Source organism: Leuresthes tenuis, unplaced genomic scaffold, assembly GCF_036924035.1.
Source record: "Leuresthes tenuis unplaced genomic scaffold, fLeuTen1.0.hap1 SCAF_22, whole genome shotgun sequence".
Lineage (NCBI taxonomy): Eukaryota > Metazoa > Chordata > Actinopteri > Atheriniformes > Atherinopsidae > Leuresthes > Leuresthes tenuis.
The window spans coordinates 27,036,499-27,059,848 of record NW_027325376.1 but is presented as its reverse complement, the minus strand read 5'-3'; the positions used below and the strand labels follow the sequence as shown (position 1 = coordinate 27,059,848).

At 40.9% G+C, this 23,350-nt stretch overlaps 1 protein-coding gene across 2 annotated transcripts in view; it reads left to right on the top strand.

Moving 5' to 3' along the window:
* Positions 1 to 8,344: 8,344 nt before the first annotated feature.
* acox3 (acyl-CoA oxidase 3, pristanoyl) overlaps positions 8,345 to 23,350 on the top strand; it is a 77,533-nt gene continuing 62,527 nt past the window's right edge. Inside the window, exons 1-2 of one of the 2 annotated variants that reach the window (XM_072376671.1) lie at positions 8,345 to 8,445; positions 15,189 to 15,368. In XM_072376671.1, coding sequence (XP_072232772.1) covers positions 15,249 to 15,368 — 120 coding nt within the window. In that variant the 5' untranslated portion in view covers positions 8,345 to 8,445; positions 15,189 to 15,248. Of the gene's footprint in view, positions 8,446 to 8,790; positions 8,807 to 15,188; positions 15,369 to 23,350 lie in introns of those variants that run through there. The other variant, XM_072376672.1, reaches the window with a different exon arrangement.

Below are 23,350 nucleotides of genomic sequence, written 5' to 3'. Positions count from 1 at the left end.
ATGCCTTTAATCACATTTTTCTGAAACAATGATAACCTGCACTGTCATTTTGTTGGTTTGAAGAATAAAAGTTGAATTACTATGCTATACAACTAACAATGCTTTGTGTTTTGCTCTGAAGTTCTTTGATGTTCTTTTAAACTTGATTCACAAACCAAAATGGCACAAATTCCACTTTCATTCACGAGAATAAAGATACTCAACATGCAACCATATTTTTAGTGAAGTAGAGGTCATGGAGGGATGATGCTTTCTTTTGGGTTTGTATGTTTGTTTATTTTTATATATTATAATTTTGAGAATTTCATTTATGAACATCTTAACAGAAGAGAAAGCTTTTACGAATCAAAACATTAGGTTGAAGTAAAATTAAATCGAGCGGCCCAGAGGCATCAAAAATCTTTTTTTTAGCTAAACTGAAATAATTACTCTTTTGACATCCACTATATCACCAAAAGTATCCGCTCATCTGCCTTTACACACACGTGAACTCAAAGGACATCCCATTCTTAATCCATAGGGTTTAATATGAGGTCAGCCCACCCTTTGTAGCTTCACAAAACGTTCTTTTTCGAGCTAAACTGAAATAATTATTCTTTTGACATATCTATTGTACATATCATTTTAAAGGGAATTCTGAGGGAATTTAGGCTAGACTATTATTCTTGCTGTTTTTTAAGTTCTTGCCACACTGAAAAAAAGAGTATTATTATATTCAGGTCTGATGAAATATTTTTCATAATAATGACAGGTCTGCCAGCAGGGTCTTTGAATGTGCTCGCTCTGTTGTGTGGCTTAGTAGTTCCTTTGATCTATTTCAAATGTAATAATTACACAAAGTTTGCATGTGTGGGAATATTAACTAACTGGAGATTAAGAATTTGATTGTATTTATTTGGAGCAATAAACAATCAGCAGCACCCTGAGTCATGTTTCGTCCATTTCAGTTGAAACAAGCTCCCCCTCCAAAGACTCAGGTGGTAGATGGTAGTGTGGAGGTATGGTAGAATAGTCAGAGTATGACCTGTAGTGTTTTCATATTATGAGGTTAGGATAAAAAAACAAAACTGCATGGACTTATGAAAAAATCTGTTACTCTGTACTTATAATGAGTGCTTGTTTTATTAAAAAGTCACTTCCAAATATTAGCAATTGCTGGTTGGGTTTTTATATATTTATTTCTGGTTTTGTTGCTAAAGTATAGTTGCTTCTTTTGTGCTTGGTCTGAACAAGTCTTTAGAAAGTTTAAACAGCCACAGTTGATTTTCTTGTCCTTTGAGTTTCTGGTCTTTTGTATGGTTTCATTATTTCTTAGTTTTTATTTATTTACTCTGTTTTATGTTCTCAGTTGGTATTTTGTATAAACTTTGTAGCCAAATTATATATCGCCGGCACACAAGGCACCAACAATATATATTTTTAGCGGACACACGTAGCGTGATGTGATAAGATATAAGGATTTATCCGAAAGTTCTTTCTATCTGAATAAGCCTTATTTAACCTCGTTTTAGGGCACCACCTTCAATCGAAGGAAAAAGACAGAATCTTACGATTCTGGTATGTTAAATTAACAATGAATTATTCATTAATAACTAATAAATTTCAGTCTCATATAGTCGCTACTCATGAATTCTCGTTTTGTTGGACTCACACGTGCGTAAAGAACACATACACAAAAGCCGGTTGATTTTATATATGTATATATATATTTATTAAAATGATATGACCAAAGACATGAGCCTTAAGACAACAGGAGAAATGCTTTGAATATGAATGATTATATAAGAAACACTTAGTGAATTGAAAAGAACTAAGGGGAGGAGATGGATGGATATCGGAATCATTCAAATAGTCGAGCTTTGTTACTATTTGAATTTAAAAGCTAACGACTTGGGTTAATTTATCATTTTAACAGCAAATTCTCTCGACACCCACCGCATACCGTCTGAAATGTAAGAACAGGGCAGATCTTACGGTTAGGTCAGCTCCGAACCACAGGTCATTGCCAGCGGGTCCCACTGGGTCTCTCTCTCGGTTCCGCGTCTCGCGGCCTTTGCTGTGGTTGACTTTCAGGGACTGGACCGGTCGCTTTCCTGGCTTCCTTCAGATAGCTTGAAGACGAACGGGTGGTGTGTCGGAATTCACGCAAATAATAATAAAACTGTCCATGGGTCAAGTTGGTTTTGGTTGCTGACCAACTCTGATGAGGTGAACTTAAATTCACAAAAGATTGACAAGCTGAACGCTGGCTCCTTTTTCTGATAAAAAATAGGTGAGGATGCTGCAGCAGCAGAGTTTAAAACGTGCCATAGAGAGGAGACAGGATGACGGACGAACAAAAACGCAAAATGTATCTTTCTACTACATTCTTCTCTTTCTGTCTTTGTTCGGACCTTCTTCTTCCATCTCATCTTCCTCTCCTGCCATTTTCAAAGACTCTCCGCCAGACTCTCATTCCATCAATTCGAGCTCTCTGCTCTTCATCTTCTCTACTGATCTGGACCTTCAATATTCTCTTTCAATATTCCGTCCATGTTCTATTCAAGAACCTATGCGAACTGGGCAATAACTCTGACTTTTCCTCGCGGGTTCCGGAGTTTGATTCGCGGAGGCGGGGCATGACGTAGGCCTACGCTACACTTTCAGCCAATGGAATTCCTGAAACTGTTGTGACGTCTGCCTGGGCGTATTTTGGAGGTTTGCCTCAAAGCAATTCGACTCCTGCATTCCTCCGTCTCATAAACATTTGTTCAGAGGATTCTAAAACACCATAACTTGTTAAGATATAAAGGGAAAGATATAGCATAAACTTAGGATATAAAGACAGCAAAAACAACATAACATAACATAACATAACATGATGGTTATGAGTCTCAACATTCAGATGGATATCTGTAGAGTTATGAAGTATGAATAACGAACCAACCAATGTTATTTTCCTGTTTTAAACACAGAATACAATAAGAAACAGCTGAAGAATTGGTTAATAGTTGCATTATTTCATATAAATGTCACATGTCATATGCAAGTTGTTGATTAGTTTGGGTTTAACTATTCAGTGCTATGAACCACTCGGGGGCAACGTGGCTCCATAAGCTGATTAGAAATTTTCCAAAATAATAATATCTTCCGTATCGTTCCACGTACGGTCATGAAAAAGGTATTAAAATGCGGCTTGTGATATCACTGAGAACATGAAAGAACTTGTACAAAGATACAAAGCACATTTAATACAGTTTCAAGATTCAGCTAAAAGTGATTCTGGGTGAGATCCTTTTGAGAGGTCCGTGCAGTGACTGTCTCTGGCTTGAGTCAGAGTCAGGGCAAACTGTCACCATTGTTTACTTTGAACCATATTTGATTTCGGCGGGGTCCTGTTCTGGTTTGCCCCAATACTCTCCTGAGAGGGTCCGTTGTTTGTTCAGCTTAGTTAGCACTAAGCTATTAATGCATTTATCTAAATTTATGGCACAGGTCTGTGGAAAGAGGGGATTAGAAAACTCCCCCAAAATGCTTTTGTGGGCAAATGTTGTTGTAAATTTCTCTTCTTTGATGTAGAAATCCCCCATCTGGTATTTCCACACTGACCATCCCCACAAAAGAATGTTGCAGTCATTTCAAATCTTAAGTTTGTATTAAATTCCACACTTGAGTTCGCTACAACTTATACCTTGTATTGTGTTTTAGAACCTTGTCCTGGTCATTATCCTCAGTTACCCTGTTTTGGTCCTCAGCTCCACTTACACACCTGTGTCCACTCAACTCATTTGTTCCCCTCAGTGTATATTCCCGTTGGCTTATCCCTGTCCTTGTCAGATTTGTGTGGTTAAAATCTAAAGATTTTGTCTGTAAATTAGCTTTTGTTTTCACAATGTCCTTTTCCTTTAACCTTATCCAGATCTGCAGGGTTTTATGATGTTGTATTCAGAAACAGATTAGAATCAGTTGTTTGTTGGAACAGTGACTTAATTCATTTTTACTTTGACAGCACATATTCCACCAATGAGTGAAAGTGGGAGGTTTCTCCAGGATTTGATGTGTTAAGGTTTTTTGTTTGTTTTTAAGAGAGGACTTTGAGGCTAAAGAGCTCTGACAGCCTGAAGAAGATATGATTTATGTTAAGAGCCTGTGTTTTCTGGGAGAAAAGTGCTGGTTGGGTCGATGTCAGTGATCTATCAAAAAATGGCTTTGTTAGAGGTTTTTATTATCATGACACCTCTTCTTTAACATCTGTTTTGTAATGAACCAGGTTCATCCTTTTGCTTTGTTTAAATAAATATAATCAATAATAATTAGCATTATCCAGTGGATTAATGTCTTTGCAGGGTTTTGATTGTAATTCTGTGAAAAACAGGGGTTGAATATTATCCGTGGAATCGTGAATTTCATCACATTCATATTTATGTTCCTGTCCAATATTCACAACTCTGTGCAATGCTATTGCACTTTATATTCTATTTCATTTATTGCAACCATTGTGTATATACCCCACCACCCTATCAGCACCTTATTCTATATATATTGTGTGTTTATTTGTTTTCTTTTCCACTTACTTTTAGTCATTCTGTGCATTTGCAGGCTTGTTTTACCTCACACTGAACCTCTATAGAAAACATCTGCTGCTTTGAAATGGTTAGAAAACATCCTACCGTGACAGCTTTCACAGATGATCTCAGCTGCCCGGGGCAGAGAGGACTCTCTCATTGGAGTTCCAGAAGTCAAACTCACAGCTGAGGGCATCATTATGCTGTACAGAAAAATTCTAAATTGTTGGAAAATCTTCTGTTTACTTTACCAGAGAACACCCTGACGTGAGTCTCAACAGACAGTGTATGGTGTGGATATGACTTAGGTTTACCTCCACAAGAGTTTTCTAAGGATTTATGGACATGACATTAGTTGTTCTAGAAGTTTGAGGAGTAGAGTGAAGAGAAACCGTGAAAAGCTATACACTATATTGCTCCTATGCTGCTGACCACCTTCTCAAACATTAAACTCTTCAGTCCTACAAGCTGTGGTCTTGGAATTGAAACTGCACTGTTCATTTCACATTCCATGTCTAAGTATTTTCTTCTAAAAACAACCCAACCCAACAACCTATGAAGGGCATAGGATCTATTCCTTATGTCCTGGTACAAGACATTCCAGGCCAACTTTACGTTCTTTTTCCATACTCTGACTGGTCAGTGCTCTTTTGGCAGTATACGGGGGACCTATGAGATGTTAGGAAGGTGGTTATATTGTTATGGCTGACTGGTATATATCAGTCAGCTCAGTTGCCTGTCGAGGACAAAACAAGAAACTATGGCATCTCTCTGAAGAGCTTTGCTCTTCATCAGGGATGAAGAAAAGCCTCGAGTGCTTTCTCAAAAGTCTGTGCTTTTGCCTATCCCAAAAGTACTTTGTATCTGCTTATTTCTCTTATTTGATGCTATGGATGCTATGGAGTTTGTTGTATAGTTTCCAGACAACTTTCTGCTTGGCCAATAACATCTACAGCCAGCACAATCTTTTACAAATTGGATTAAAGAGTGAGGAACATGTTACAGCTGAGTACCTCAACTCAAGTCACATCCCACCCACCATAACCAGAACCCCGGGCACTCTGTGGCTCGCTATCCCGGGGGGCAGGAGGCAGTGGCGGCACAGGGAGAGGAAGCAGAAGCAGGACTGTCGAGCTGGCGCACTAGTGAGGCTATGGAGGCAGCTGCAAAAACTGCCACATACTAGTATTTTTCTCACCAACGTGAGATCTCTTGCAAACAAGTGGGATGAGCTGAAGCTGCAGGCAGCAACAAACAACACTGTAGGGAACAGAAGCATTCTGATTATCACAGAGACCTGGATTTATTCACTGATCCTAGACACAGCTATTGAGCTACAGGGCTACACAGCCTATCAGCACAACAGGACAACAGGTAAAAGCAAGGAACAGGATTATGCATTTATGTAAACAACAGCTAATGTGCCAATGCCAAGGTGATGGCCACCCACTGCTCATTGGATTCGGAGATTGTGACTGTTAAATTCATGTCCATATATCTCCCATGGGAGTTCAATGTCATACTGATAACTGCTGTTTATCTAAGTCCTGATGCAAATGCTAGTGTCACTATTCGACCCTTGTATGACACCATCGACAATCAACAGAGCACAAATCCTGAAGCTGTTCCCATCATAGACTTCAACCGTGCTGATTTGAAAACAGTGCTCTCAAAATTCCACCAGCACATAAACTTTGCAACCAGAGGAGCAAACACACTGGACAAGATGTGTACAAACATCATTTGGGGCCTTAGGGCTAAGTCGCTGGCACACCTTGGTCAGTCTGACATCATACACCCCCATCAGGAAAAGGGCTCTTACCACAATAATTACCTTAAAATGGCCCGAAGATGCTTCTCACCAACTTCAGGACTGCTTCTAGAGAACCAGCTGGGATGTGTGTACCAGGACGTGGTGGACTACAAGGCAGCGGTCCTAGCTTACATCAAATTCTGCATGGACAGTCACTGTAGATAAACATGTTTGGGTCTATCCCAACTGGAAGCCCTGGATAACAAGGGAGGCCCAGAACCTGTTGAAGGAGAGGAATTCAGTGTTCAAGTCTGGTGATGGGGCACAATACAGTGTTGCCAGAGCCAACTGAAGAGAGTCATCTGGAAGGCTAAGGCAAACTACGAGAGAAGGATAGAGGCTCATCTAAGCAGCAACACCACCCTGCGGGTGTGGTAAGGGGTCCAGCATATTGTCAGCTACAAATCCAGCAACCTCACAGCTGCTGTGGGTGACGGCTCGCTGACAGAAGAGTTGAACACTCATAGTAGAGGAGTATGAACTGAGGCACACACTGATGTGTTGAGAGTGTTCTCACATACTGTGTGTGTGGCATGGTAGCTGTACAGCGGCAGAAAGGAATGCGCTCTAAACGACCAAACACACCCAGGACACCTTCTGTTTCAGCTTCTGCTCACGGGATACAAGACAATAAAAACAAGGATAAACCAAATTCAAAACTACTTTAATCCAAAGGCAGTGATTGCACTGAATTATTATATATAATATATATATAAGTGGGAGTTGTGCAATATATGGAATGCAATACATGGAATGGCCAGGATGTGTGAATGTATTTTTCTTTTATGGTGAATAGGATTCTTGTTTTACAGTTAACTCATTAATCTGTTTTTTTTTTTAGCATTTGTTATAATATCTACTTTTATGCTTTTACAAAACAGTGTAACCTCTGTTTTCACAAAATTAGCATATAGAACCCCTGATTTAACCACTGTCTTTTCCTACAATGCCCTCTGAACAGCACTGTCCTTCTATGTACCTTTTATGACAGTAACATAGATGCTGCCCTGTGTAGAAGGACCCACTACACTAACAGATATAAATGGTACTCAGATAATAAAAACATAATTGATTAGACAAAGTAATTGAAATACAGGTTTTTTTTTCAAATAAAATAATCTTGATATTTCTCATAGATCTTAGTCATTATTGTGTATCAGCTAACAAGTAGGAGTGGTGTAAGTCATTAAAAATGAAAAAGCTATCACAAATCTTCGCCTGGGCCATGTAGTCTTTTTTAAAGTCTTATGAATTAAAACACTGGAATATATACATTTATGACTTCAGTCACCTTATATCAGGATATAGACCAAAATAACATGAGCCGTTCTTGTTAGGATGGAAGGTCGGGAGAGGAGGAGGACCCAAATGCAGACACAGTTCAGCCAGGACGTAAAGGAAAATGTAACAAAAAGAGAGTGGAACTAATGAAAAGACGTGAAGACCGAGGAAACTATGAGAGAGAACAGTGAACATGAACCCACATGAATAAAAGGAAAAAAAGACTAATGACCTGATTAACAAAATCACAACCAAAGACTTGCCATGAATCAAACGTAATATAAACCCATGACTAAATGTTTATGTTTATGCATTTAGCAGACAAATGAGGATATAAGTCTCAACAGTATAAACTTAAGAACTGAATAATTACTGGATGCACCAATAAGGGTTTCTGGAGATCCCTTTTACTCTTTTTCAACATGTACATGTTCGTGTAGGAAAAATATTCTGATGCAGCAACATCACTGCAATAGGCACCTTTCTCAGCAACAAAGCTTGAGACTGTCCGATGAAAGCGGAAAGGTTTGCCATGACAGGCCATGACAAGCTGTTTCGTCACCCGTTCAATTCTTTGAAAAAAGCAAAAACTTAAATTTACAGAATAAACGACAAAAGGTTTTCAAATTAATTCAATATAGATGACTGAAGTGGATACTCTTACTCTGGAAGGTATGAACAGGAAGTATCACTGCAGCTACTGGTGAGGGAAAAACAGGAAGTACCTTGAGCGCATAGTACAGTTCCTTCTGATAATGAGCAATGGAGAAAGAAACAGGGGAGACAAATAAGTAACAGAGCTATAAGGTAAGACAGAACTGGTCACATACTTAGCTTCTTAGCTAAAGAACTGCCTTATGTCTGAGTACTGCCGTCACTCTGTTGGCTTATGTCATACAAGGATATAAAAGAAGTGCTCTTGCTTAAGAGCAGCAGTTTTTCATCTGAAATGTCTGATTATTGAGAACATTGTTATCACATGACAGCAAGTAAAATGGTTGATAAGCAAAGCGTTAAAATTGATGTGTCATTGATGTGTCTGCTGCATAGTTTGAAACAGGAGTGAAAGTCACCGGCACAAGTACTGGATTCAGCCCCACACAGAGAGCCGAGTCGTGCCGAGCCGAGCCGAGCCAACTTTGTTTATATAGCGCTTTAAAACCAGCAGGTACTGACCTAAGTGCTGAACACTTAGAATACGTTAAAAGGCTTAAAACAGAGTTCCTCTCATGGTTTATGTCGCCGGTTCCGCTGTCACTTGTTTGTCTATATTACTTGTAATTTCCTGCCATGTTTCTGGAGCTTCTGCTCTCTCATGTAAGGCTCCTGCTGTTTCGGGTCATGGTCCCTCTCAGAGCCTTATACAAAGAGAGTTACGACACGCTATGAACTAACCGACACGCGCTCACGTGTCAATCGGTTTGAACGGGATGCAGTGCAGAAACGACTATTTTCCCCACAATTTTCTCCAAATATTGACCAATAATGTGCAGTGATTACTACCTGACTGCAGAGACTCAACATTTATCACTGTTCGGAATTTTAGAGGGAAGCAATACATCATTGAAAACATTTACAGATTATATTTAGTGATGGAAAATAAATGTTAATTAATATAAAAAAGATAAAAAGATAAAAACGTGCAAAGACAAGTAAAACAAAGCAAGACAATAAAACCTTCTGTAACAGCCGGAACCAGAAGTGGTGCAAGATAGAATTAATAAAATGCTTTGGTAAGAAAAAAAAGGATAAGACGAGTAAAAAGGAGATAATAAACACTCGAGAGTATCTGTAACTCTAACCATTGGCACCCATCATCACATTTCAAAGGCCTGACAAAACAAGAAAGTTTTGAGCCTTGATTTAAAAGTAGCAACATCTGGGGCACATCTCAGTGTTTCAGGGAGTTTGTTCCAGAAATAAGCAGCACAGTGTCTGAATGATGCTTTTACCATGTTTTGTCTTAGGACTATAAACCGTTAGCAGTCCCTTTCCAGGTGACCTCAGGGTTCTTGATGGCTGATAGGGAATAAAAAGATTTAGCAGGTATTTTTGGCCCAAACCATTTAGGGATTTGTAGACACACAAAGGGAGCCAGTGCAAAGATCTGAGAACTGGTGTGATGTGGTCATATTTTTTGTCTTTTGTGAGTACCTGTGCAGCTGCATTTTGAACATGCTGCAAATTTTGGATGGTTTTCTTTGGAAGGTCGGTATAAAGCCCATTGCAGTAGTCTAGTCTACTCGAGATAAAAGCATGGACAAGTTTTTCCAGGTCTGGTTTAGATAGAAGGCCTCTAATACTTGCTATATTCTTAGGTGGTAAAATGCAGACTTGGTGAGTGAATTAATCTGGTTTTCAAAGTGTAAGTCAGCATCTAATATAACACCCCAGTTTCTGGCATGGCTTGTAGTCTGTAGTGATAGAGTTTTCAGATAAGTACTGACCTCAATTCTCTCATTTTTCTTAGGACCAAAAACAATAACTTCTGTTTTGTTGTCATTTAGCTGTGGGAAATTGTGAGACATCCAGTCATTTATCAGTGAGATGCTATGATAAAGGGAATCAATCGGGCTGTAGTCATCAGGAGAGAGGGCAATGTAAATTTGAGTATCATCTGCATAATGGTAGGTGTACGCATGGTAGTTGATATTGTTGTCTCACAAATGTTTTCCTAAGGGAAGCATGTAAAGGTAAAATAAGAGAGGACCAAGGACTGAACCTTGAGGAACTCCACACCTCGTGTCAGCCTTCTGGGAGTCAAAGTTTATCTTTTCATCCTTTTATTCTGTTCTTTATTTTCCTGCTATGTAAAGCACATTGTGTTGCACTTGTGTATGAAATACGCTTACAAATAAAATTGGCTTGCCTTGCCTTGCCATTAATATAAGCATGTCTGCAGTGGATTATAATAAGGTTGTACGTAGAAAGAAAACCAAACAGTGGAGCTATAACACCCATTTTAAAGTAATTTCTGGTGTGCTCTGCATGCTAACACGGGAATGCTTTACCTTATCCTCCTAAACATGCCAGTGGTTCAGAGCTCTGGTCCAGCTTACCTTCAGATCTGCATCCTTCTAACAACGCATGCAATATTACTGTCTGTGCCCAGGACTTACTCCCAAACACACCATCTGTAGAGGATGTAATTCAGTCTGTCTGTTCTCTCTGCCTGGTGTCAGATGGAAATGAGCTGAATGGCAAAGCTGAGCTAAATAAATTATTATAAAGAGGCTTTAAATGAGCTGGAGGAAAATATGGGGCTGTAGCTGCTTTGACTGATGAATTCTTCTTTTCTTCACTTTTTGCTTTTCATGTTAACTGAATACATGTAGCTGTAACCCTGTTTATTGTGCTTCAAATCAGAAAACTATTGTAAAATATAAATTAATTGATTTAAATATGAATGTAAAGGAAACTTTTTCTGCTGAAAATGTGGTTATGCCCACAGACGGGTTCACGTGCATCTGCGTTGGGAACTGTAGTTGAGTGCGTGTTGTTGAACCAGTTAAACGATGCCACCGAGGTCAAAAGTGTGGCTCCATTTCACCAAGATTGATGCCAATACTGCGCGATGCAACATCTGCCAAAAAGTCATCGCTGCTAAGGCCAGCAACACGACTAATTTAATGAATTATTTGACCGTGCACAAAATCAATTTAAGAGCAGAAAGTTGCTCCGTGTTTTACTGCAAGAAGGTCGGACTGCAACCATTCAAGCATTCAAGTCAGCCTGTGGACGCCACAGAGCCCGAGCAGCATAATTCAAAGTCTCCACCACTGGACTCGGCTTCATCTAAGAGCACCGAGGACGGCGCAGTGTGTGGGATTATAACAGGAAAATTAACGTTCAGTGAAATCAAATTCTGCATGGAAATCATGCAGAAATCTTAATGTTACTGCAGCTTAATACGTGCAGAAAGCAGACACGTTGACTTTTCTGAAGAAAAACTGCTGAGTGAAAAGTATCCTCAGTATGTAGGATAGTGTTAGACACCAACCTGTCACTTGTTTGCAGCCCACCCAGCAAAACTTGGAAAAAAACGTTGAAAAGACGTGATGGTATGCGTCCAAACAACGTCTACATTTGGTTGAAAGGTAAAAAGCTGTCATTTTCAGGCCGTTGTAAAAAAGACTCTTTCAACGACTATTTCTGAACTAAATCAAGACTATGACAGACCGACCAGATTTAGCCTAAAAACCAACATCCAAATGGCGCAAACTGTTTTGCTGTGGAAATTATTTTATGTAAATTTTTTTCTGTAAGAGAACTGCTTGGAATGGAAAAATACTGAGCTGAAAAATAAAACTGAAGATTTGTACTGTTATGTGTAATTTAATTTCCTTGTTGTTTGAATTGATATTATAAAATTGGTATCGAAAAAAGTATTGCTGAGGAACCGCTATTGAAGTGAAGTTATCGGTATTGGTACCGGTATCGCAAAATTTTGATTGATACCCAGCCCTCGTCAGCACCAAAAGACAAAACTAATGCTCAAAGAAAATCTTTATATAAAAAAACTGCCAATAACTACAATGAACTGGAGATAGATGCAGGCTTACTGACAATGTCTACAGTGACTGAAGTTGTACTCACATTAGCTAACTGCAGTTAAACTACAACTAGCTGGTTAACACCATTAATTAACTATAACTGGCTCCATGAAATAATGCTGTTGACTATTGTAATTTCATCAATGTACCAGATAAAATACTTCCGAAACACCTAGAATGAGCAGTGCTAGACCTGCTGGTCTTTGGAACTATTGGCAGCTCTGTGACCCTTTCTTTCTATAGAAGTCTGTGGGAGTGTTGCCTCTTTCTTTTTACACCACTCTGGTTCCCAAGAAACATGGGAATTGCAACAACTTGTGTGACACCTGTTATATAAGGCATTAACATGATTCTTAATCAATATAGCAGCTTGTCTCAGCTAGTGGTTTTATCATTTGCCGCTGCCTGTTATGCATTTGGAAACATGAAAGATAAGTCGTTTTGCGCACATTTAGGAGGTGATTGTTGATCCCACCATTTATGTATGAACAAGTGAAAAAATGCTCACTTGAGCAGAACTTGTAAGCCACAGTTCAGAACTGGACATTTAAATCTTCCCAAAGCGACCAGTGGATTTTGAGGATTGATTTATTTTGTGCTCAGTCAGCACATTTCCATGAAAACAGAAGCATTTGACAATTTCATTTTACATTTCTTAAGGCAACAGAAATGGGAATACATAAACTAAACACTGAAAATGTGTTGTTTAATTAATCCACCTTACACCGTTTTTAAGAGGACAGACGAGTACCTGAAGGTAACCTCTTACAAGAACATGCTGCTGACTCCAAAGATCCACGGTGAGCTCTGGATTCTGATCAGAAAGCTGCAGCATGGTCAGAACTGGGGGCTTTGTTCACATTTCACTCCTGCATCATCTGATTATTCGTCTCCATGACAAGGATGGACACTTTAAAAAGTCACAACTATGAAACTATAGAGTTTTGTCAAACTATTATGTGGCACCTGCCCCTTTCGGTACTGACTTTTAAATGCTCGGTTTTCTAGCATTGCTGTGTTTTTAAAAAAAAGACCATGTTAAGGAAAGAAGTTGTCTCCTATGCTGCACTTTGACATCTGTCCACAAACGGAATGCAGAGACAGTTTTTTCCAACCACAGTAAATTGCAGATTCTCTGCATTTCTATGCTGTTTTCTCTGCTGTCAGACAGCATGCACACACCTCTTGAGCTTTTTCAGCCTCCTGATGAAGATCTTTAAACACTGTGGAAACTACTAAACATTTGGAAAAAAATTGATGAAAAAAAAAATCAAACCACCTTTTATTCATCAATATTATCTGAGGGAAAATAACACCATCAGTTTGGTACTTGGGCTGCATGGTGGTGTGGTGGTTAGGGTTCCTGGAGTTTGGATGTTCTCTCCGTGTATGCCTGGCTCCTCTCCGGGTACTCGGGCTTCCTCCCACCATCCAAAAACATGCATGTTAGGTCGATTGGTGACTCTAAATTGTCCCTTGGAGTGAGTGTGCATGGTTGTGTGTCTCTGTGTGGCCCTGTGATGGACTGGCGACCTGTCCAGGGTGAACCCCGCCTCTCGCCCAATGGTCGCTGCGATAGGCTCCAAAAAAAATTGATGGATGGAGTGATTGATGTCGACAACACAAGAAACCCGAGACAGTAAAGTACACTAACCTGTTAAACAAGCCACTGAACAATGAAAGGAACAATAACCTTCTGTCTGTCATATCAGCCTTAGTGAAAAACGTTTATAGTTTCAGTAATTCTAATAAATACAAAAAAATCATGTTAAATACAGGCACTCACCTGCATAAATCGATCTTACAACAAGATCGACAGTTATTCTTATCTTTCAAATAGTTTTTGAAAGAGAAGGGGGAGGCAGACACTGCACAGTTCAAAATCACACAGGGAGCGCTCAGTTAAAACATTAAAGTAAAATAAATATTCGTAATTGAACTCTCTTTTTTAAACTCTCTGCAGTTTCACCTCCTAAATGTGCCCAAAACGCCTTAAATTTCATGTTTACAAATGCAGAACAGGCAGCGGCAAATGATAAAACCACTAGCTGAGATGAGGCTGCGGTCGCCAGGGTAGACTCGTATTGACCAGGTGGTCAGCAGTCGCCACAGCCAGCAAGCCTCCTCCATGTAGGCAGAGCAAGAAGGCTGAACATCCAGATTTTTGAACTGTTCTTCTCAATGTGTATTTTAAATTGGAACAGTGCTTTGGGTGCAACTGAAGCCATTTCACAAATAAACAAGAATACGAATATCCAGATAAGAAAGCCCGCTGAGAGGCCCCCCAGTTAAACACAGGTACAATGCCCGGGAAGACGCCATGTTGATGCAAACTGCAGGGTTTGTGGGAAATGTCCACGTCTGAAGCCTTACACGTACTGTACTTGTGTTGGATGTTGACGCCTAAATAACCAAACTTTGTCAGTGGCACAGGTTATGTTCACCAGGAATCACGTCAATACTGTGTACAGGAGGTGTCAAATAAGTTGTTGCAGTTCCCACATTTCCTGAAGACAGCGTCGTCAGCGAGCTGCCACTCATGGTTCCACACCCCATCATCGGAAGCGCCGCCCCTCACACCAGAACAGTGCCAATAGTTTGAAACTGAAGGAAAAAAATCTTAAAATTGAAAAAATTTATAGAATATATAGAAAAAAAATTAATGAAACTGAAATAACTTGTGGACCCTTTCTTTTTTTATTTCAAGTGCAAGTTCAAACTTGGAGTTTCAGTTTTCAGTTCAAAACAAACAAATATTATGGCGCTGCAATGGCTCCATATTCAGGCATCAGTCTTTATTGTAGCTCGTATTTATTCTGTTCTAAGCTCGTGTCCTTTTCCTCTAATAAATCTTTTAATAAATTGTGATAAACAAAATTATTATCTAAAGATAAACCTTTTAAGCCTAACAGTTGTTTTCTCAAACCTAAGCTAATGGATGCAAGTATCCAAGTGTATCTCTTAATCCTAATTTCCCTCTCTTGTTTCCTGTTTCAGAAAGTGCAAAGTGCCCTGCAGTGACCCTGTGTAATACCCCTTCAATCTGAACAATATAAAATGGGTCATGAAGTGGCTGACCTCCCCAGTGGACCGCTTGATGAATATAGGAGAAAAGCCTCCTTCAACTGGAAGGACATGCTTTGTTTCATAGATGGAGAGGAAATACTGCAGTTCAAGGTAACATCTTATTCCCTGCTATTTTTACTGGTTTAAAGTGATTATCTAAAGAATAGAATGCCTTTATTGTCCCCAAAGGGAAATTCGTTTCCACACTCATTCCACACAACATAAACATCACCAACACCGAGCAACACCAGACACTAAGCAACATACACACACACACCAGACAACCAACACTTGTGACACACTCAGGAGGGCTGGGTCCATTCAGGGCTATTGGGGGAGGTAGTTGAGTGCTGAGATGGCAGACGGGACAAAGCTTTTGTTGAAGCGAGCCCGTCGCCATCTCAGAGTCCTGTACCTGCGACCAGGTGGCAGCAGTGTGAAGTATGGGTGGAGAGGGTGAGTGGGGTTGTTTGTTATTGTCTGTGCCAGGCGTGTTACAGCTCCGAGGTTGAGCTCGGTGAGGTTGGGTGTGGGATGATTTGTGATTTGGGATGCGGTGTGTGTGATTTTTGTCAGTTTGTTCCTGTTGGTGATGGACAGCATGTTGTAAAAGCAGGGTGAGCAGTACAGTAGGATGGGTTGAATGATGCTGGTGCGTAACACCTGGTGATTGTTGACTTCGACTGGGACCCAATCAAGGACTTCTCCATGGCAACCTGCTGTGGTATCATGATGACATCCTGTGAACTGAGACACTGGTTGAGAGCCAGACATAGCGACTCTCTGGTCTTACCCCCATCCCACGCCTTCAAGTTGTTTTGCGTTTTTTATGTGTGAAGCGAGTAAATGTTTGCTAATGTTTTGAGTTCCATGTTGGATGGTGAGCTTATCTTTTCTGTTCTTGATGTTGCTGAGGGTTTTTCCTTCTCCTTTAAGGAACATAGTCTATAGTGTTTTTCCTCCCCTCTCTCCCCACTCTTTGCATCTCTTCAAAGTTGGCGCATTTGTTTTCAAGCTGCCGGGCTGATTTTGTTTTACTCATGTATAATGACAATAAAGAAGATTTCATTTAATTTTATTTCAGGATTAGCTTTTCCAGACTTTTCATTATGATGGAGGTTGGTGCAACTGGACAGTAGTGATTTGGTTCAGAGGTTCGTGGTTTCTTGGGTACAGGGATGATGGTTGAAGTTTTCAAGCTGTTGGATATGGATGCTGACCTGTATGATTCCCAGAAGATGGAATGAAGAGGGGGGGCAGCTCCATGGCACAAAGCTTTAACACCTTGGCTGAGATGTTGTCAGGCCCGGGTCCTTTCCCTGCTTTGCACCTACTCAGCTGTTGCTGTACCTCCACTGTGGTGAATGGAGAGTGTGCAGGTACATCCGTGGGGAGGGCATTGAGCAGTTCCTCGCATGTGGTAGAATGATTTTGGGTGTCAAACCGTGTGTAGAAAGAGTTCAAAGTGTCAGCAAAAGAGGTGGGATCTGTGATTGTGGAGTGAGCCTTACTGGGTGATTTACCGGTGAGAATCTTGACTTTATGGAAGGCTTGTTTGGTGTTCATTGTACTGAAGTCCTGCTCCAATCTGTCCTTGTATTTGTCCAATCTTTACGCTGAAAAGCCTTTTGCTTTTCCCTCAAGCTGCTTTTAATGTGGTAGGTGATCCAGGGATTGGAGTTGGGATATCTCTGACAGTTTTGATAGGGATTGTGCATGAGATACAGAAGTTAATGTAGTCCGTGATCAGTGACACCCTGTGGTCCAGCTCACCCTGAAAAATGTCCCAGTCTGTGTAACCAAGTGAACCCTGTCGTTGTGTAATGGCGTCCTTCGACCAGAGGGTGGTGCGGTGGACGTGTGGCTTGATGCGTTTCAGTTCCGGTTTGTAATGCGGTAACAAGAAAACAACATTGTGAGCGGAGTAGCCGAGTGGTGGGTGTGCGTGAGCGATAAACAAATCAGAAATGGTCCCATAACATAAATCCAGTGTGTTGTTTTTCCTTGTGGGAATGTCTATGTACTCGTGGAAAGATGGCATAACACCGCCGTGTCTACAGCTGTTGAAATCACCCAAGATAAACACCGGGGCATCAGGATATTTAGCCATCATGTGGCTAGCACCCTCGGCTACCAGCTCCTCTGCTGCTCCGGTGTTGGCACTTGGTGGGATGTAAACACAGCGGATAACGATGGTGGGGAATTCCCTCAGGAGGTGGAACGGGCACAGCGACAGCGTTAGAATCTCCACGTCAGGTCTACAGACTGTGCGGTGGATTTTGATATTCGTACACCACCGCTTGTTGACAAAGATGCAGATGCCTCCTCCTCTGTTCTTGCCGGACTGGATGGTCCTGTCAGCCCGCAGGATGGAAAAGTTGTCAAGACTGACCTCCATGTCAGGGACATCCTTGTCAAGCCAGGTTTCAGTCAAGGCGATGATGCATGCTTCTCTGAAGGCCCGCTCCACCTGACATTTGGCATGCATTAGATCCATTTTATTCCGGAGCGAGCGTACATTTGCCAGTACGATGGAGGGAAGAGGGGGTCTGAAGGGACGCTTCCCCAGCCTGGTGCGTACACCTCCTCGCCTACCTCTTTTCCTTGGGCGTATTTCTGGAGGGAGATTGACTGCCGGATTCGCATTGCAGAGGATGGAAGAACGTAGGTGGAGAAGCTATACTCGGCTGTAGGTTAGTTGTTTGTACCCGCCGACCTCTGGTGGTAGCGCCGAGCAGTTGTTGTTGAGGATCCATAGCAGTATGCATGTAACCCAGAAAGCCCTGTATATGATCCGTATCCTGGGTGCGTGACTGAACAATAACGGACTGAACAATAACAGTAAACAGACGATGGACAGTACGAAACACCAACTCAAACAAGGACGCTGACAAGACGCCGACAGGACGCGTGACAGAGAGTGCCATCACAGCAGAGCATGCGCCTAATTCCCACTAAACCCTACTTTATAGGATTTGGAAAGGTCTGATCAAAGCCCCTTCTGTCGATGTTATCTTAAAAAAACTACATCAGAGCATCAGTGATGAAATGAGGGTTTAAAAGTACAGTGTGTTTGAACATCTAGTGTTAAAGGTGATAGCTGCAACCAGGTGGAAACTCTTTTACTATTTTCCCATGGAGGGAGCTTAAGAGCAAAGTAATGGCATGAGTCCTTTCAACCTCAAAGATCAAGATTGCAGTGCAGAAAAGAAATGGTCCAAAATCCTTCTGCCATGAGCTGCCATGGCTCAGCTGGACTTCCAGGTCACCGATCTGCTCAATGACCTTTTGGTCTTCTGGAAGGTTAGTGATTTGATCCTTAATGGATTCTTGGGGAAGACATTGAGCCCCACATTGCCCCAAGTTACTCGGTGCCTGATTATAGAGAAAAAACACTGCATAATGTTGCACACCATGCCACTTGGAAAACTGGAAAGCATGAATACATTTTTGATGGTGCAGAAGAGACCTTCTCTCACCGTTAGGTTGCTGTACCTCGCTGTTATTCTAGAAGTGCAGAGCACTCCTTACAGATATGCTAACACTCCCAGATGTCTGTGTTTCTCAACCATGTCCACCTTCTCTCCCAGGATGAATGTAGAGTTTGGCTTATTACTAGTCCTCCTAGTATCAACAATCATCTCTTTTGTGTTGTTCGTGTTGAAGATGGGGTGGTTGTTCCCACACCATGTCACAAAGTGATTGACCAGTTTCCTGTACTCAGCCTCTTTTTCATCACTGATACATCCAACAGCTGCTTAGTCATCAGTGTTTCTTGACATGACAGGACACTTAGTTGTACTTAAAGTGAGATGAACAGAGTGAAGAGAAATAATAAGAGTACAGTCCCTTGTGGTGCTCCTGTGGGCATCTTCAACACCAAGTCCAGGACGATAAGAAAACTGTAGTGGGTCCTGAAAGGTATTTACTTACCTAATTAAGTAAGCCAACAACAGTCTCTCCAGGACTGGTAGAGCAGCTAGTCTGTAGTCACTGAGGACAGATGGATGTGTTTTTAAAACATTTTTTTAGATGCAGTGGAGGTCTCATTGTGTCATAAAGTGGGGGCAATGTGGGTGAGGCTGTGTTAAGATCCATGACTTAGGTGCCAGGTGACATTATGGAGGTGTGACAGGAAGGATGTGGGTACAGGTAGGGTGTGAGGTCTATGTTGCTGGAGGCAGGGGAGGAGCATGCTTTGTGTTGTTCTGAGCTGAACCTATTGAAACACAGGTTCAGCTCATTGGATTTGCCCAGGCTTCCATCTGTTTAACCCCTTTTCACCTCAAAGCCAGTTATCTTTTATATCCCTCTCCCACTCTGTTCTGCTGTAGCTTGCATTTTAGCTTTTTCTCTGTGCACGTCCTTGCTCTCGGTTATCTTCTTGTTCAGCTATTTTAGAACAGTCCTTAATAACTCCCTGTCTCCCTGCCAAAAATGCTTTCTTTTTCATGTTCAACACCATTTTTCAAATCACCCTGATGATTCAGAGTTTGTTATTGGGGAAGCACCTCAATGTCCTTGTAGGAATAATACTCTTCAGACAGAAGTTGATGTGATCTGTAACATACTCAATTACAGTGACGTAGTCACGGCAATGATATCATCTCCATGTGGCTCACAGAGTGCGTCCCAGTCTTTGGCCTGAAAGCATCGATGCAGATCATCTTCAGCTTCTTGAGACAACTCAGGAGAACCAGATTGAGGTTTGATATTCCCAGTGGGGAAAAGGCAGAAGCTGTATGCTTATTTTCCACGTGCAGAAAATAAATCCAACTTTTTATTTTCTTTGGTCGAGCAGAAAACTATTGAAAAGTTGGAAGTGTATTTGAGAGAAAGACATGGTTGAAAACTGGAGAAACCACTACGAATGTGTTGGAATGTTGTGTTTTAGTCTGGCAACAACTGAGCTTATGATGTACGTCACAGAGAGTGTCTGCATCGGGGCCATACATACACTTCTTATGCTTCTAGAATGACACAGGTGAACTCTTGCTGTGGATAATATGGATATGAACTCCCAGCTAGCAGTTCAATGTCCTGGGTACAGATCTTCTCCTTCACAGTGATGTGTCCAGGTTTACGCCATCTGTTGTTAACAAGCACTGTGATACCTCCACCTTTGCTTTTACCGTTGTTCTTCTTGAGCCCCAAATACACAATAAAAAATTTAAAAAAATCACATTTCTGGTCTTTTTTGAGTTTTTCTGTTAATTCAGGAAATATCCAGGCACACATGCAACAGATCGTATCAGCTGTCAGCCATATACAAACAGTTGGCACAAGATTAGTTTCAGTCTTGTGGAGTCTTGACTCTTTGCGCCATCCTATATTGCCTTTTTGTTCCATTTTGCAACCCAGACCTTGGGACCCATGTACCGTCGCCGGGCCAGACTCACATCATCTGCCACCTTTGTTTTTGTCCGTCTTTACCTTTGTCAGCTCACTCATCGCAGTCCGCAGTCTCAGTAACTACTGCTTATTTTTCAGTAGTCAACCTTTTCTGTGTGGCCACAATCAGTTTACTTAAGTTAATTATTCATTCACAACCTTATAGGAGAAAGTATGTTTATTATTGTGTCCGGTGGCCACAGCCCAAGACCAACGAAAGACGTCATGCAGAACCATGGCTCCTCTTGTCGCTCTTCAACCTGAAGCTGAGTGAAGGAGCAGCCTGGCAAATGCCGGCATGGAACCAAATTGGGATGGGTACTCAGTTCAGCTGGAGACAGGTGGTTCTCCAGGAGGGAACCACCTTGACCCAGCATGTGTTCACCTCACTGGAACCCTCTTTAAAGCGATGCAACTTCCACAATCATCCTGATGTTTGGGTTGATGTAAGAATTTGATTATTTTAATATTATCTTTTGTTTATAAAGTTAAACCAGTCAATTTATTCTTTAACCCCTAAACGTTTTTACGTCCCGCCGGCAGGATGTTGCACACTTCAAGACATATCTGGGGTTTTCCTCAATCCTCATTTATATGTACCTAAATATGTTATAAACCACTGGAAAGCTAACGGTCTTGCGATTCCAATGATGTATGCCAATCCAGGATACAATCAGAACTGTGGACACAGTAAACACTGTAAACACTGTAAAACCAGTCGCAAATACAAAAAAATGTCAAAGTCACCTATAAATCCTCACAGTATTCTAAGAACAGATACAACTCCAATTAAAATGGTCCTGTTACATTGGTAAGGGTCCAGTTAATTTACTCCAGTAAAATAGTTAGTCTACAACAAGTCTTACGCCCACAAAGACACATAGTCTGCAGCTGCAAACTTTCACATTTTAAGTCAGATGCATATTTTTCCAACGGTTTCCAATGAAAACAATGGTATGCAGGTTGAGGGGTGGCACATTACACATCGTTGTGCGTAATTTCAGATTCTGCAGTTTATTCGTTTATTTTTCTACAACATGGCAAAACGGACGTCAAAAACAAAATACAGTAAGGAGGAAGCCTCGGAGGTTTGTTTACTACGGGACAGTGATGCTTCTGGCGTCAGAGGGGGACAGTGATAATGACTGGACCAAGCATCTGAAGATGGAAACGTTCCTTTCGACAAGTGAGCATTATTTATATTTTATTGTTATTTTACTTCATATTATTGTAGTTATAGATAGATAGTTAGATACTTTATTGTTCCCAAAGGAAAATGTGGACTCAGCAGTATTCTCATCAATAAAGCAATAAAGCTGTACACAGCTCAGTCTTTCTTGTACTATAATGAAAGGGGGGTATTTTCTGCTTTTTGAAATGTAACAATTTGTGTTCTGGACATATTTTGGTACGATTTTTCTATTTTGTTTTTCCAACTGCCCTTTTAGACATACTGGGGGAGGTGACCTATCAAATGACCTGATAAGATACAAAAAGGTCTTGCACAAAACACAGAAGTAGACTTTTTTCTACCGCTTCATGGACATTGCTTTTGTGAATGCATTTTGCACAAAGAACATGGCAGAAACAGAGGTGAGGTTCATTTGCACCAGAAGGCATTCAGGGAGACCTTAGCCTTGGAGTTGGCAGAGACGGGGTCCACCACCTCAGTTGAGCCTGGCCCATTTCTTGCCAGTCACCTGTCAGAACACAGCACAGCTGAGCACTTGAGGTGCAGACGCTGCCAGACCAAGACTCCTGTGAAGTGTGCCACATGTGATATGCCCCTGTGCTTTGTGCCAGGCAGAGACTGCTACAATGATTGGCATGTTGCCAACAGAAAATATTGTGAATACTAATTGTGAATAGTGTTCAGGGTTGTTTGCTATGTCATTTTTTATGTATATAAACTAATTGCATTTAGACCATACTATTTGTTTGGACTTTTATTGTATGCACAAAGCTCTGGTTATAGACAAAATGTGTTTGTGCTTCTGTTACTCTTTGTCAGTAATACTGACAGAGGATCTGGATGTGGGATACGACAGTCCCAAGTGTAACCTTTCATTAGAGCCCAAAATCATGACTGTATGTTGAAGCATTCAGGAATGGCAGCCTTTTTTCCCCAAGGCTCTCCAAATGGCACACTTTTGACACGTCTGGTCTTCTTAAAAAAAACTGTACAAAATACTGATTTTTTTGTTGTATTACAGTCAAATTTGAAGTGGGACTAGGTAAGGCTATAGTCCCATTGTGTTTTTCAGTCCGCAGCCTTATGCTAAAATCACTTTTTGGACACATATTTGGGAAGAAAAATTAGGCGAACATAAAACTCCATCTCTTTTACTGTATTCAAGCTCATATTACTCTGTGACAGTAGCACTTAACAAGATTCTGATTGTTGTGGGTTGAAAATTCTGAGTGTTCTCTTTAAAAAAAAAAAAAAAGACCTCAACCAGGCCTCTACTCCAAGTGGTTAAAGAACAGCTTTCAATTTACTTTGGGTATGCTCTTTTAGGAGTTTCACGCAAAAATTGCGTGAATGTTAAGGGGTTAATCAGGTCAAGCAGCCAATGATGTCACCATTATTCATTCTTTTAAATATTTTTCATGTAACCACACCCTTCAGAACTGTTTTTTTAATCATCACACAATTCAATTATTTAGCCTATGTTTCATGTTTTGTCTGTGTATTACTGTGT